General features: G+C 38.5%; 1 protein-coding gene across 1 annotated transcript in view; it reads right to left on the bottom strand.

Moving 5' to 3' along the window:
- LOC139122892 (synaptotagmin-15-like) overlaps positions 1-803 on the bottom strand; it is a 57,090-nt gene extending 56,287 nt beyond the window's left edge. The window contains exon 1 of the mRNA XM_070688735.1: positions 511-803. Within this exon, the coding sequence (XP_070544836.1) occupies positions 511-652 (142 nt within the window). The 5' untranslated portion in view covers positions 653-803. The remainder of the gene's footprint in view (positions 1-510) is intronic.
- Between the last annotated feature and the right edge of the window lie 15,587 nt (positions 804-16,390).

The raw sequence follows: 16,390 nt of genomic DNA, 5'->3' as shown, positions 1-16,390 counted from the left end.
ACTGCTGAGTTCGTCGGAGCGAACTGTAGCGTATCCCATCAGCTACGATCTCGCGTTTGCGTTTGAAGTATATTTTTACACACAAATGATAACAGCAAAGACGCGCCTTTAAAAAAATCGCCAAAACCAATTATGAAGTGAGACTCTGTATGCCCGAAGACTCTTGAAAGTCATTCGATAGACAAAGTAAGCAGATTCGTGCGTTTTAACAAAATAGAGCGAATTGTGAAGTTTGCGTGGCGCTTATCTCTGCACAAAATATCAGTTCTAATACTTTACGTACTATAATACAAAACGTGCTCTGAATCCAGCGTGCCTGAATTTAGCTTCCACTCTGCAAGATAAGTTATCCCTTTGAATCTGATAACAATAATTTGTTTTTAGACTTTCAAGAATTATGAGCTGATGCTCTTTCAATACAGTATGCCACTTACAAAAACAACTCTTCGCCTATATCTCTGCATGAAATGTTTATAGTCGAAAATCAATCATTCACCGAGTGTTACCTACCTTTCGTGAACATTTGAGTAGCTGTGGTGCTGGAGTTACCGTGCCGCGGACTGAAATCGTGTGTCAAGCTCGTTGTCGTGTCCAATGCAGCCACTGTGGTCAGCTCGGTTGAGTTCAGGGTTGGTGCCGCAACTGGGCTCATTTTCCCCCGATATTTTGCTAGATCTCCCTGGAATATATTGTAGCACAGCGACGTGTTGCAACGATCAACGAGCCGCACGATGGGGACACATTGACTGCGCCGACTCAAACGTAGGCAATGGGATGGAAATCAGCCTTGCCAAGAGAGCTTCGATGTGCACGCTGTGACGTCAATAAATGAATCTCATATACGTGTGCACGTCGGAATCAGGTAGTGAGATGTCCGCCAGTGGCAGCGAACTCTTCTGTCATAGAGAGAGAGAGAGAGAGAGAGAGAGAGATACAGACAGACATACAGACAGACAGACAGACAAACAGACTGGCAGACAGAAGAAATTGTATGAACGATACGAATTTTCGGGAAATCTTATGAAAGGCTTTCTAATTGTTAGAGCTAAGATTCAGGAAGATGCAGATATAAATATTAGCACAAATAAATTGTCGTTCATGTTTCACTCTTATTTAATGACGTGCAATGCATGCGCACACACAGATACATACATACACATATATACATACACACATATATAGATATAGATATTATATATACATATATCAGTCATATATCCCTCTTATAACGACGTGCATGTATTATATATATATTTAATATATTAATATATTTAATATAAATACATATATATATATATATATATATATATATATATATATATATAGATATACACAAAATGTATACAATGTGCCCTCCCGGTTATCACCATAATGGCTTTATGGCAACCTCTGAACTTGGGCACAGAGCGTACGGTGAATATATATATATATATATATATATATATATATATATATATATATATATATATATATATATATAAATCATACATATATACGCAAGTGTTGGACAAAAAGACAAACAAACAAATAAACCATTTAAAAATGGATGATTCCAATATTTGCACTATGGCTGGTTGTATCGTAATTATTGAGGCCCTGTAATCAGTAATTTTATTTATGATGAAGGTATGAAATCGTCAGCTTTGTCAGCGTTACAGTTTAGCTTCTTGACACAGTTGTTATTTTTAAAACACACACTTTGACAGGGGCATTTGCACAGCGCTGTGATTAAGTTGCACTCCCCGACGTATTCGTGGACCGTTGCATAAATTAGCATAAATCTGAAGGGCAGAGACTTTAGATCGGAATAAATATGTTGATGCTCTGTCGTGATTAAAGAAAGAATTACTTTTTCTGGACTGTTATGATCTTCTTGATCTGTGAGATTAATAAAGTCACAGCGGCATTATAGGCTAAAAAATCGGGAAACTGCTATTCCGTTCTTATTGGCACTTTAGCTTATTTTAATGTCTAGCATGGATGCATATTTCATCATAAATATGGGCATGATTAGAATAGGTTTCCGATGATGTGGATACGCAAAATGTCGATCAGTAAAACTGTGTCGTTATATCGTATTCCTACTAAATGGCACTTAAACGACAGACAAATAGAGAGGCAGAACCACAGGAGAGAAAGGAGAGAGCCACCCCCTAATTCCATGGTACTTAAAGTGTGAGATAGCGACAGTTTGGTTATGTCTCGTTGGAGCAGAGGAAGGCCAAACTTCGTGTCGATTATATTTTCAGGCGCTCAGCGATCGCAAATAACCTTGTCAGGTTTGCAAATCATACTCATATAATTGAACGGAAAGTTGCTGCACAGAACATCTTCGATGAATCTCTGAAGAATAGTTCAATGGAACAAGACTTGGTTATTTGTCAAACGACACAATTCTGGCCCATGTAAGGTACGCATCTTCTCAATCACGTGACAGTAATAGTGTCAGGTATCAGTTGAATTCAATTTTCTCAGCGAGTACACTTTGATTAGCCTATTAAGACAGAGATAATTACACGTATGATTCATTTATGTCGTCTGTCAGGCTGCCTACATGCAACTCAAGAGTCATTCACCAAACGGAGCATAAAAAATACTTTTTTGAAGTAAATACTAAAGCACGAGGGAAGACCAGCTCTGCGCATGGTCACCTCCCTCAATCTGGAACGTTCCTAGCAAGGCAAGGAACGACAGTTGCCGTCCCGAGTGATCTCTCAAGGCAGTTCAATTGCAGGTAGATATGTGATTGTTCGCCAAACTGTTCAAATAGTGAAAATCTCATTGTTTAAGAACAACAGAGAAGTCCCCTGACAAATTTAGAATCCCAGTTCTGCCATACGAAGGTCTTTGGATCGGCAGTCTAACTAGCCAGTGATACTGATTGATGTACAGGTACAATAAAATGTCTCAGTTACAGAAAATTACCCTATGATGGACAAAATAGGAAAAAAGGGTCAAATTAGAGTGTGAAGGATATGCCTCTCCTTCCAATGCGCGACACAACGGCATGATAATGGTTACCTGACAATAAGCGACTTCATCCTTCTCAAGCAAGTAGCCTTCTCCATCGATCAGCCTTACAGTTTGACAAGTGTCCTCAGTGAGGAAGTCACGATCGACAAACAGTGTCTCTGGGACTCATCTAAAACATATCGTAAGTAGGTGATGGAGGACCGGACGGTGGTTGGGTGCGTCGTTTAATCAACTTGGGCGATCCATATTAGTCCGTTCCGGAACAAATAAAGTGAGAATTTAAACTTTAAAATCTACGACTGACGGAGGTAAATAAGCCAGGTGATTGAGGAGGACCGAACGGTGGTTGGGTTCATCGTATGTATCAACTGGTGCGATCCATATTCGTCCATTCCGGAACAAAAACGAGAGTTGGACGAAAAGTTTTGAGCCTAACTGAGTTTCTATGCTATTCATTTTTCAACATAGTCCCCCTTGCGGTCCACACACTTCTGCCAGCGGTGCTGCAGCGCTTGGATCCCTGCTTTGTAGAAGGTTTCTTCTTGGCCGTCAAAAAATCCTGAACGGCGAATATGACGTTATCATCATCGCCAAAATGCTTTCCAGCTAACGGCTGTTTCTTCACATTGGGGAAGAGATTAAAGTCTGAGGGTGCTAGATCAGGAGAGTATGGTTGGTGTGGAACGAGTTTGAAGCCACAGTCACGCACTGTTGCCATGGCAATGACTGACTTGTGGGGTGAAGTTTTGTCCTGATGGAACATAACACCTTTTCTAAAATTTGCTCGTCGGTTTTTTTATAGCCTCCCGTAAGTCTTGTATCAACAATAAAATACACAGCGAACTGAAAATAACCCAGTAAGTTAATCTTCTGAAGAGTTGAAATAAATGCGAACCGAGCTTCATTGATTGGCATCGCTCTTTCATAGTTAGGCTCAAAACTTTTCATCCAACTCTCGTACATAGATACATAGATACAAAGATACATAGATAGATACATAGATAGATAGATAGATAGATAGATACATACATACATACATACATACATACATACATACATACATACATACATACATACATACATACATACATACATACATACATACATACATACATAGAGACATTCATAACATAGATACATACATAGAGACATTCATAACATAGATACATACATACATACATACATACATACATACATACATACATACATACATACATACATACATACATACATACATACATACATACATACATACATAGAGACATTCATAACATAGATACATACATAGAGACATTCATAACATAGATACATACATAGATACATACATACATACATACATACATACATACATACATACATACATACATACATACATACATACATACACACACACACACACACATACATACACACACACACATACATACATACATACATACATACATACATACATACATACATACATACTACATACATACATACATACATACATACATACATACATACATACATACATACATACATACATACATACATACATACATACATACATACATACATACATACATGGAACTCGAAAACAACATATATCTCAAAAGTACAAATCCCGTGTATTCTTTAATATGTATCAAAAATATTCAGTTTGTATATAGATGACATTTGATCGCGATCAATGTGTCTATACACATTGAGGTCGTCCTTGATCATCCACTCGCATGATGTTCCCTGAATCGCTCATTTATGCTTGGGTGTCGAATAAACTGCTCAGATTTTCCAGATAGTAAAGCGAAATGGAATATGTGAAATAAAAAAAGTTATTCATGTATCGAAAAAGGAAAAACAATTACAAAGACATCATACCTGAAACATATTGTATTTAGTGAACTTGAACTTCCTGACACATCAGAAAGATGAAGGCCCCGGATGGGAATCGGAGAGATGACAATCGATGTGAGCTAGAAACCTGCCTCTGGCTCTTGGATCATTCGCTTACTTCCAAATGTCACACATGTTATTCGATCCCAATGTATCACTGATACTCAACCGATAGTTGATATCAAACATGATATGCTACACACCTTAAATCGCTCGACTATCACTACATGGATAGGAGAGGTGTACCCACACAACGAAGAACGATGTTTCAAAAGCGAGGCATAGTGTATTACCTATACGGGCATTTATGCCAGAGGGCAAACTAAAAGCTCGATCCTCGCTGTATAAAATCCAAGCCTTTCTACTGAAAAGAATAGTTGTATAGAAATCAGGGAAAACAATTTCCATAAAAATAGAGCATTAACAGGGATATCACGTTGTGTTTCTTCCGCCGCACATTTCTACCATAGAAATGTACCCGGATTCTCCACCGTGTCAAATATCATTACAAATAGGCATACACCTTCTAAAACATAATGTCATGTTGAAGAAGGTATGTTCTCATTCTTTATAACATTTGAAATCATGGAGAATTCTGGTACATACTTTCTAAAATATGACAATGCTGTGAGTGTTGGTCAACGACAAAATGCTCTGCGTCTGTGTTCAAGTCCGTAACGTTGAGACAGAACGTCTCTCGGTGGTTCCATAAAGCATAAATTAAGATATTCTTTTGTTCCCATCACTGTAATTAGTTCCGGTTTTGCCAAAACTATGTTTGGAAAGTGCTATGAATATTTATAACTCTGTGCGTACATGTATGCAATTCTAAAATATCGCATGTTATCTTTGCTGTAAAGTGTCTTGTTTTTTCCAAGCGAAAATAACATAAAAGCTGGCGGGTCTAGACAAGATGAACACCCTCCAGGATGAGAAACAAACAATTTGTTCTGACGTAAACGTAACACTCAGAGCAGCTGCGCCCAGAGTGAATTCATAACAATAGCGCCCTCTATCAAGATTCATAAAATACCAAGTCGAGAAAAGAGTTATCTAGACGTTTGTCGCAGTCACCCTACCCTATATCTGTATGTCACCTTCTCTGCATGGGTGTGCCTCTCCCCTTGTGTAAGTGAATGGGTAACATCGTCAGATCTACAATCGTAAACACCGCAGTACTGGAACATCACATCGATACGTTTCCTTTCAGGCCAATATTATAATAGTAACTGTAGGGAATGCGTGTCTGTTTAGTAATCCTGCAACCATTCCAGAATACCATTTTAATGATCAGTGGTGGCTAATTTTTTTTTTCGGTCAATCGAAATCGTCTCCTTCAGGACCTAGCAATCTTAACCCCGTGATTCGAACCGATGACTTGTTTATCCCTACACACGTCAGATTACCTTATCCATTGGAAGGACAGGATTCATAATTCATCGGACACGAAGGGTGAGAGATGAATTGTGCAATCGGAGGAAAGCGTTTCACAGATAATGACGCCATCTATACAGCTCCCATACTAACAGCAATTTTACTCAATCGAATAAACGTGACGTAAGGTGGGAGATAACCTTGTTCTATTTATCTTTCGCGGGTCAAGTATCTCAGGTGGTGATGAGTGCTTAATTTAGATTCTCTCGCGAGATCCAGTCCTCTTGTATACAGAGATTGCCTCTTCAGGCAGTGATAAGGGTCGGATATTCGGGAGCCATTCATGTAACACAGTTGACCCTATTAGAAATAAGTTGACACAGGCTGATTGACATGTTTGGGTCGGAGACCCGTCGTCGCTGCTGGAGAATCCCTCTTTCGATTTGGAAATGCACTGCACTGCAATACGCGATCCGAGTTATGCCGAACGCAGCCGAATCAACCTCAGTGATATCGTTATAAAAGACTGATATGTTACATCGGTGTATATATTTCTTGCACTTTTGATTTTGTCTGTTTGTCTCACGTAATGATGAGAGAATCGATGAGCAGGAATTTGATCGATTTATTATGAAAAAACGCCTCTTTCAACTGCAATTGTTTCAAACAGTGTTTAAACTAAATCATTTTATTTGCGAGTAAAAGTAAATGATGAAAGTCGTACAAAAGAACGTTACGGGAGCAAGAAAATTGCTTACAAAGAGGGTTTGTTTGTGTACGCTTTCCAAAATATCTAGAAAATTCGTGTACATCCGCCATAAAAAAGTTCACACACTTTGAGCGATATTGTTCTTGTTATATATCACCACCCTTACCAGACATCTTTCAACTGAAGTAGGAGCTTTCAAATCATTTTGATCAAGCATTTCACGACCTAGTCTAGCCACTGTCAAAACGCTAACGCGATTGTGTGTAGATATCTACAATTGAGAAACCTGACAAAACTATGTTAAGCGACTTTCTAGCGTACACAAAAGAGGGCGATATTCATTGAAGTAAAACAAAATATATAAGAATTCCTATGTATGTGTGTGCATGTATGTATGCATGTATGTATGTATGTATGTATGTATGTATGTATGTATGTATGTATGTATGTATGTATGTATGTATGTATGTATGTGTGTGTATGTATGTATGTATGTATGTATATGTATGTATGTATGTTTGTATGTATGTATGTATGTATGTGTGTATGTATGTATGTATGTATGTATGTATGTATGTATGTATGTATGTATGTATGTATGTATGTATGTATGTATGTATGTATTCTGTGTTTATGGGCACTCGCAGGTCTTTTGCAACTGATAAAGGATGTGTAATTTTAAAAGGACAAACTTTGACTCGGGCTTCTTCACCGAATGCGAATTCTTGTATAGCGCCATCTCTAGATGTATTTGAGGGTGTCGAGAAGGTGCGTGAGAGCGAACACATTTACTCTAACCATTGCGAATATGACTACTATCATTGAAAGCTTATCTGGAGAATTATCGCAAACGAGCAAACATAACTCCGGCTGTCATGTAGACAGGAGGTCCTCACTATTTGATGAGATGACAGATTTATAAGGAATAATCGCCAACGTTGGGATCCAAAACATTATTTCCACGTGCGATTGGCGTGTAATCGTTCTTCTTTTATCTGCAAGCCTACAGAGGTCATCGCGTGATTGAAATTCAGCCAGGGCAGCCAGCTAAAATTCGGCCAGAGTGACCTGCACCCTATCGGTTCGATACGACTTCCATTATCGTCCGGGTCGTTTTGGTCGACCCGGTACATATTGGCCAACTACGCCATCGGCACTCAAGCTAACATGCGAATGCTACATCACTGAGAACGAACAGAGTAGAACATGGGGTCCTACTTGCTGAACAGTTGAAAATGTCATCCCAAGAACCTCGTTTTGTCACTTTTATCGGTCGGTAAGCCAGCTGCCGTATAAGAGATATAAAAGTTGTTGGGCATGCCAGTCTTCCGGGACCTTTACGGCTTCTCAGCTGGCAAATTCAAGCGAGGACTTTCTTTGAGGGAATCACATCAAATCCAACCCAGCTTCACCGGCTTCAGTTCTCGAAATTAACCTCGGAGTAGCCGGCATGTCTTCTGTGTGCGTCAAAGCACGCTAAAACAAGACGTAATTTGATGCAAAGACACAATTGCAGGGCTAGGAGCTATGACTTTTGATGATTTTTTCACTGTTTAAAACTTTTCATTTTAAGCTCTTATTCTTCTCCACCCCAAGGCAAGTTGAAACACCGGCACTTCAGCTTGTCAACACAGCGTCTATACGCGTAAAATACACTGTGATATTATTGTTTATATTTGCATTCTAGCCCGGACCAGTATTGACTAGTCAACAATTACATCTAGATATGCTACGGCGATTAGAACAAACATTTAAAACAAAAAATTAGAAACATCACCGAAAATTACAGCTGCTGGGCCAGGAACTTCAAATATATTAACTGACATGAAACAAATGAATTATGGATCCGACGTAAAACACTGCTTGTTCTTAATTAAAAACCAACTTTGACGCACCATTTGTCGCTTTTTGGTCTTCACGACGCCCTCAATGTGTGATGGAAAACAATCCATACGCCCTGGTTCAACGTGTCTTTTTCCCTATGCATTCTAGCCCATATGTTTAACTAACGTATCGGTCTTTCAAATTACAGTAATTAAGGTAGTACACGCCTTGAAAGTAAAAGATTCAAAACTTTCGCAAAAGCTTTCCTTGGAGAGACTTAAAACCATACACTTTCAAATTGACAATAAAAACCAAGGGTCACTGTGTAAATTTCGGTCTAAGTTGAAGAACAAATTACCTTACATTTGCTGATATTAAAAAATCAACATGGCTGCCATCCCTGTGTCAAGTCTGCGGAAGAATAATCAAATGTTCGTTTTTTACAAAAAACAAGCCGATGAAGGGTTTATTATCCCACACAAGCGGTGGACCAGAAAAGCCCTGTGAAAATCTGAAAGTCCGAATAATATGTGTCCAAAGGGTACAATTTACATCAATCTTGAAATATCCCGCCATATGTATACTGAATTTTTGCATTGCATGGATGTTAAAAATTCAGTTTCGTTGAAAATGGACAGAACTTAATGATTGGGGATTTATCTGCGATGTTTAAGCTTCAAGTGTTGATTACTGTTTCCAGCCTGAACATTTTTCGAGATGAAAATGGCGATTTCACCAATAACAGAAACATTTCGATTCTACGACTGCACGCATGCATTCTGCGATGAAGATTGCATAGAACTACACATTCATGATCGCTTTGAAGTGAAATGTTTAATCAATATTTAAGTTCTTGAAAATAAAATTATCATGACTGACAACACCGAGGCGAGATGTGCAGCAAAACGCTAACTACTCTTTCGTAATTCACAATAGATTTTCTGGAGATTTTTTTAAATTTTAACGAGTCAAAACTTGTTTAGTAACATTAAAAGTGCCTACGTACAAATTTTGACTATCTAATCTTTCTCGGGGAGATGGGAGGATAAGTGTTTATCACTGAAGCAAACTGAACGATAAGAGTTTACTCAGCAAACTAGGTTATCACCGGATGTTTTATCGTCCTGTCACTTGCGTACCCCATCAGCTTTCCGAAGCACAGGTGCAGACGACGGGCATCTTTCGCACATTTCTGAAAATAGAACAATTAATTTAAAACTTTAGAATTTCGCAAATAATGATTCAGCGAAAACTTTAATACAGAATAATAAAGCTGATTCACGATGTTATCACAAGGCAGCCACAAAATTGTGAATTTACCACCCAATCGCCTCATCCAAAGGAGCATTATTTTCGTTATTCTATATTATATGAGAGAGAGAGAAAGACATACAGATATACAGACTGACAGACGGACGGAAAGAGAGACAGACAGAGAGACAGACAGACAGACAGACAGACAGGCGAGCGGAAAGACAGACGGAGACAGAGCAAGAAAGAGAAACAAAGGACAGAGACAGAAAGAGACAGAGGCAAAAAAGACAGACAATGAGAGACAGGAGAGACATACAGAGAGACAGAGGTACTCAGACAGACAGACAAAACAAACAAACAAACACACTGACAGGCAAACAGACAGACAGACAGACAGACAGACAGACAGACAGACAGACAGACAGACAGACAGTGAGATGGTGAGAGAGGCTGAAATAGTTCGTTGACAATTGCATTTAGTAGCGTAAATGTCCGAAACAGGACATTCAATAAGTATAAACTGAACAGTTTCAGTGATTTTTAATACTTCAATTTGCTCAGGATGCAGAAGTTCATATCCAAACTGCATACAGTTTTATCGCTGAACCACAATGTCAAAATGAATCGTCAGGCCTTGCGATACTGCCTTTTCTCTGGCTTCTGGCATGACTCCGTGTGACGAAAACATGTGATGATGTCATCAAATCATGTGTTCCTTACTCCAATAAGCTGACAGGTCGCAGAGTAGTACCTGTCCTTCCCTTGGTGTCGCACAATTCACCTCTAGTTAGCAAGCATGGGTTTTCAAACCCTTAAACCTCCATAAGTCAACATTGATTGTTGTTGTTAAAATCTGATGAAAACATCACCACAAAACGAGAACAATATGACGTATTTGCGTATTTACCGCCAAACTCTGAGTGGCTATTTTTTGACTGCTTTCAGAGAGGCAATACATAAGGTATTGTGATGGAAAATTGTCAGTATTCCATTTTTACGATTCGACAGACGTTGAGAAATCTCCATCCTTAAAGAAGTCAAAGCACTTCATTTTGTACTTGCAATCTTGATATTAGCCTTAAACGTTAAATGTCATCAAACAGTTCTCGTGTTCATTTTAATGCATATCTGCCGTCAGTCACTATTGAAATTTAGTTGATATCAATCTTAAAAGGACAAAGTCGCTCTTTTTGGAGCTTTATTTCCAGAATTTTGTTTGATATGGAAAGTAGGTTATGTTGTTTGAATTCATGAAACATGCTGAAATGCCACTGGTCAACTGTGCACAACCTAAACTCTGCTTGTAGCCAGACAAGATTAAACATTCAGTGAATCGTTTTGCGGTCTGTAAAAATATTAAGTTCGGTGTGATAACTCTCGCCGTGTATGGCTGAACATATATGTTAAATAAAGTCTGGGCGTTATGCAAGCTTTAGTAATGACATTGTAACTGGTGGTAACTTTCACATTGATTAGGATAGCGGCACTCCCTTACATTATGCTGATGTTTTTTGTCATAGGTCAGCTAGTCAGCAGGACTGAAATTCTATTTGTCTAGAGGTCACGAATAAAATCATTTGTTTGCAATCAGCAAATGAGGAATGTTTGACACTTTTGTAGTTATGTACCATAATCTTGTACGCAGAGTGACTTTATGCAAGTATTCCAAGTTTTCTTGATATCACAAAAAGTTCAAAAAAAGAACGACTTTGTCCATTCAGCTAAGCACGCTGGTATTGTAAGGTTAGGCATACTATCAAAATGTTAGACACATTTTAAAATTAAAGTATTCGATACACCTGCAACAGCTGTAATCGAGTGACATATAGTATTAGAAACCATGTACGCTAGGCAGTATCGCAATACTTGAATTTCACAATGCTTGATTTTGTTGTAATGTGCGTGTGATCAAGAGGGTCGAAACTGTAAAATTTGAGATCGTCAATTCCGTAAATCTAAGCCTTGGACAAAAACGCCAAAACTCCATTTTGGGCTCAACTTCGTGAGGAGGCGGGGGCAACAGAAGCACAGAATTTAAACAATCAAGGTCAATTGAGGAATTGAAGATCTCATTAAGTCTCTCGCTGTATGAGACCAAACAGGTGAAGATATGAAAAAACAGATACACTTTGATGCAAGAGTACCAAAGCTGTCGCACATTCATGCGCTCACTCACTCACTCACTCACAAACAAACAAACAAACAAACAAACAAACAAACAAACAAACAAACAAACATTAAATATGAACGCTTCGCCAATCACTAATCGAAAAGACATTTCAAATTTAAACTGTACACAAATATGACAAGGACATTGATCAAGAGATATCGTAATTTGATAATGGTTCATTGCCAACAAAACTTTTGAATTTTTATCACGTCTAAAATAATCAAGAAATGTTATATTTTACAAGCTCACATAAGTGGCAAGTAAGGAATGTTATATGGAATTTGTTCATAGGGCGTTTCGTCCATGCGTACCAGCTCCATTAGAATCTTAAACTTCTTCCCGAAAAGCATTTTTTTTGCGGATTGAGGGAAATAACAGTTCTGGGGTTTTTTTTCTGCAGAACATAGAAGTGATATCAATTGGTGTGATATCCGGTCGTTGATTAGAAAATATGGAAACAAATGGGCGTCTCGGATGCCGATGTTTGTCGACGGAAATGTGTTCTGAGATAAAGCGGCGTTGTGACACATGTTATCTGCACCGTAGGCAGTCTCTCGTGTTGCTTTTTTCTGAAATGTGAAGAAATATCGCGATAAACGTTGTTTCTTACGGAAATGCTTTCTGATAGTTTCACAAAAAGAACATGTAAAATTATCGGTAAAAATGACATATCGTTCTTTGAGAATTATTGGTGTTTAGTACGTGTAAAAACGAGAGCGACTATATCCAGGCATATAAAAGCATTTTGCAAACTGCAAGAGAAATGTTAGCGTGTCGATTTTTGTGTCCAGTGTGTTGTGTGTGATCATTCTATGTGGAAACCTAAAGGATATAATGCAAGAAATGAACCAACGGACAGAATACCATTTCATTGGAATTATGAGCTGCGATATCCGAACGTACCTATTCATCTAGTGAACAATGCCTTGATTTGGAAATTTTTGTAAAATCAGTGTGGATATTCACATATTCCAGTGTGCGCTTTAACGGAATCAGAATCTTGAGAGAGCGTTTGCCCGGTCGTTGCTTTCAGGTAAGTTTGAGACGAGTGGCGATGACACTCATTCTGAGCCAGACTTATCATAAGAATGAGATTTTATTGTGTTTATTGCTAGATCATGGTGATTTTTGAAACACTGAAGAGTTATGCACTCCGGCGGTCTGCGTAGAATTAAGCTGTTGTGAATACTAAGACTAATAAAATCTCATATTTACGGTGTAACAGGCAAATTTATGTCTCGATTTCTCACATGGTTCAAATTGTAGCGTTTGCAGGGGATCAAATGCTATTGTGTGAGCGTATTACCGTCTGTGCCTTGACTTTACCCCAGTTTGACTTTTTGGCAGTGACAGAAAGGTGAAGAAATATCTCGCAGACTTTTTAAGTTGTCATATACCTCGCTTTTACTTGACCATGGTACTTTATCGATCACCGTGTAGCTTGTTCGTCGTCAATGCATTTCATATACTAAGACAGTTGGATCCTAGTTTTGTCAAATGAAATTTGGCTATCCTAACACACAACCGCTATATAACCGCCTATACAACCATTATATGATAGCCTATACAACCGTTAGGGTAAGTGAAGAAATCGACTTACATCGAGTTTGTCACCATGTACGTATGACTATGATGTAGATTATGGCTTCAAGCCATAGTACCAAGTTAGTACTATTGTTCTGAATCACGCATACTTTGATTATAAACATCCGGGGCTTAGCATTCAGGCTAATAGATCGTTATCCCATGCTGAAGCACACAACAATCGATAAATTGGCGCACCTTTAAAACAGTCGTCCAAATCTTCAATGGTTAAATAAGTGGGTTTTCTTAGGGGGTCCTTTCAAGCTTTAAGAAGCAAATTGACCCCCTAGGATTATGTTTATTTCTAAGAATTATTCAGTTGGGTCCCACTATTCCTCAGTCTTGCCGATCGATCACGATCGAGGAGCAATGCAGCCGAGCAAAGCAACCGTAAGCAACCAATATTGGAAACGTTTTATGACGCGACAGTTAAACCATTTGTGCCAGGCTGTGGATGCTTGCTTATTGGACCAAATTTTATATGATGTGGTATACGATTAGCTTGTACAGAAATTGTCTATAGAAGCCTTTCCTCTTGAAATGAGCTCTGAGCGTAACGCGGTAAATCTTCGCAAAGAAACTGTATTTAATTATTCATTCTATTTTGATAATTCAATGTTATTTGCATATTGCCTTTGGCCGCTGTTGCCCATTGGCTAAGATAAGCAGATAAAAAATGTGTATCTAATTTATTCAAATGTTTATTCTGTCACGTTTTATCTGCAAAAATTGAAGCGCATTGAAATGCATTGACATATCAAATTTAATTTAAAACAAAAACGTCCCTGAATATGATGAACTTAAAGGAGCAAAAAGTTTTAAAGGCTACGACTAAAGCCTAGCAAACATTTTTCAACACAACGCAACACGGCTAGGCTGTAAAAGTCAACGTACTGAAATTTACAATCCCTAAAATTGCTAGTTTAAATTTAATTTAAAGCCGAAAATGAAATAAAAAGACAACATCAGATATACACAAAAAGAGACAGGGACAGGTAAATTACACCCTTCGTTACGGATCGATCAATGATCGGATTCCCAAAAAGACTAGGCGCATCATGATCTATAAGTGACGCCCGTCATCGAGAGAAAGTGTCCTCTCGTTGCAAGGAAAAATTCCAACGCTACACATAGTGAGAAATAATTCCTCGCTACTTTTGACTGTAGACACATTAATACATGTAAATATAGCCTCTTGTCTATATCTTCCACGTATTTAAACCTTTTTTTTGAAAACGGATTTACCTTTCCATCCTATTTTCCCGTGCTGAGTTCCAACCTAACCGTTTGCTACAATAGCACTGGGCTATACCGTGATGGTGAAATGGGTAAACCCTGTACAGCATAATGATCGGCAATTTCAAACTTGTACGACGTCACACAGATGCCGAGACGTTGCAGTCTACTGTACAGGGATGCCGCATGTAATAGTCTGCTGTTCGGTTACTCGTCAAGTGGTACGCTGCATAGTTCGTGTATCATGACAACTCTAATGTAATGTCACTTGAACAATCCAAATATCTAATTTACCGAAGCGTCACTTTGAGGAACTCTTCAAAACAGGCGCTACCTCTTCCGTATAGAAGCAAACGGGTGTCTGAAAAGTCTTTCAAAGTAGACAAGGTGCGAACTTCAATTAGACTAAAATTTTGTTTTCAGCAGATCAAAAACTACAACTCTGGCACTTTGTGTTTGAAACTGGAACAAAGAGACCTACAACACAAAGTGCGTTTTTGCAGGAAAAGCAAAATCTGCTTTTATCACCTACCTGGAAGTAAAATACAGCGTCTTTCATTGAATTTGTACGTCGTTTCTTTGATTTATTACATTCGTCGTAGTTTTTGTCGATAATGATGGTGATAACGATGGTGATGTTGATGGTGGTGATGATGATGATGAATATGATGATGATGATGTTGATGATGATGACAACGATGAAGGTGATGATGATCATGAGGATAATTATTGTTATGATGATGATGATGATGATGATGATGATGATGATGATGATGATGGTGATGATGATGAGGAGGAGGATGATAACGATGATGATGATGATGATGAAGATAATTATTGTGATGATGATGATGATGATATGATGACGATTGTTAGTGATGACGGTGGCGGTGGTGACGGTGACTACGGCGTTGACAAATGCGACGATGACTTGTTGTCAAGGTTATGGTCGACAATACGTAGAAATCGTGATACTTTCATAAATAGCACTTTACCTATTACGGTATGTTCACGGTGTTGCATGCTATACTATTGTAACATCTGTGAATGCTTGCCAATGAAAAATCGGGTTCTCTCTCGGTAGAGTAACACTTTGAACCTTGTACATAAGGTTAGGGCGAGCGTTATAAGCACACGAAATGCGCTAGACTCATTCAGACTGCATTTTATAAACGACATGTTTACATACGGTTTATTGTTGTCGACACCTTTGACTACAGACGCTGAGGCAACTGCATCGACACCACTGATACTACATGTATGACATGCCACGCTGTAAATTATGGTTCTGTCAAAACGGTTTTGTTCTACGGAGTCCCGCCCGATCAATGACAACAAATCTTGCTTTTTTGTCACTGCTACTGCTACTGCTGTTTGTGTATATGACACCA

Source organism: Ptychodera flava, chromosome 22, assembly GCF_041260155.1.
Source record: "Ptychodera flava strain L36383 chromosome 22, AS_Pfla_20210202, whole genome shotgun sequence".
Lineage (NCBI taxonomy): Eukaryota > Metazoa > Hemichordata > Enteropneusta > Ptychoderidae > Ptychodera > Ptychodera flava.
This window is presented reverse-complemented; position numbering and strand designations above follow the sequence as displayed.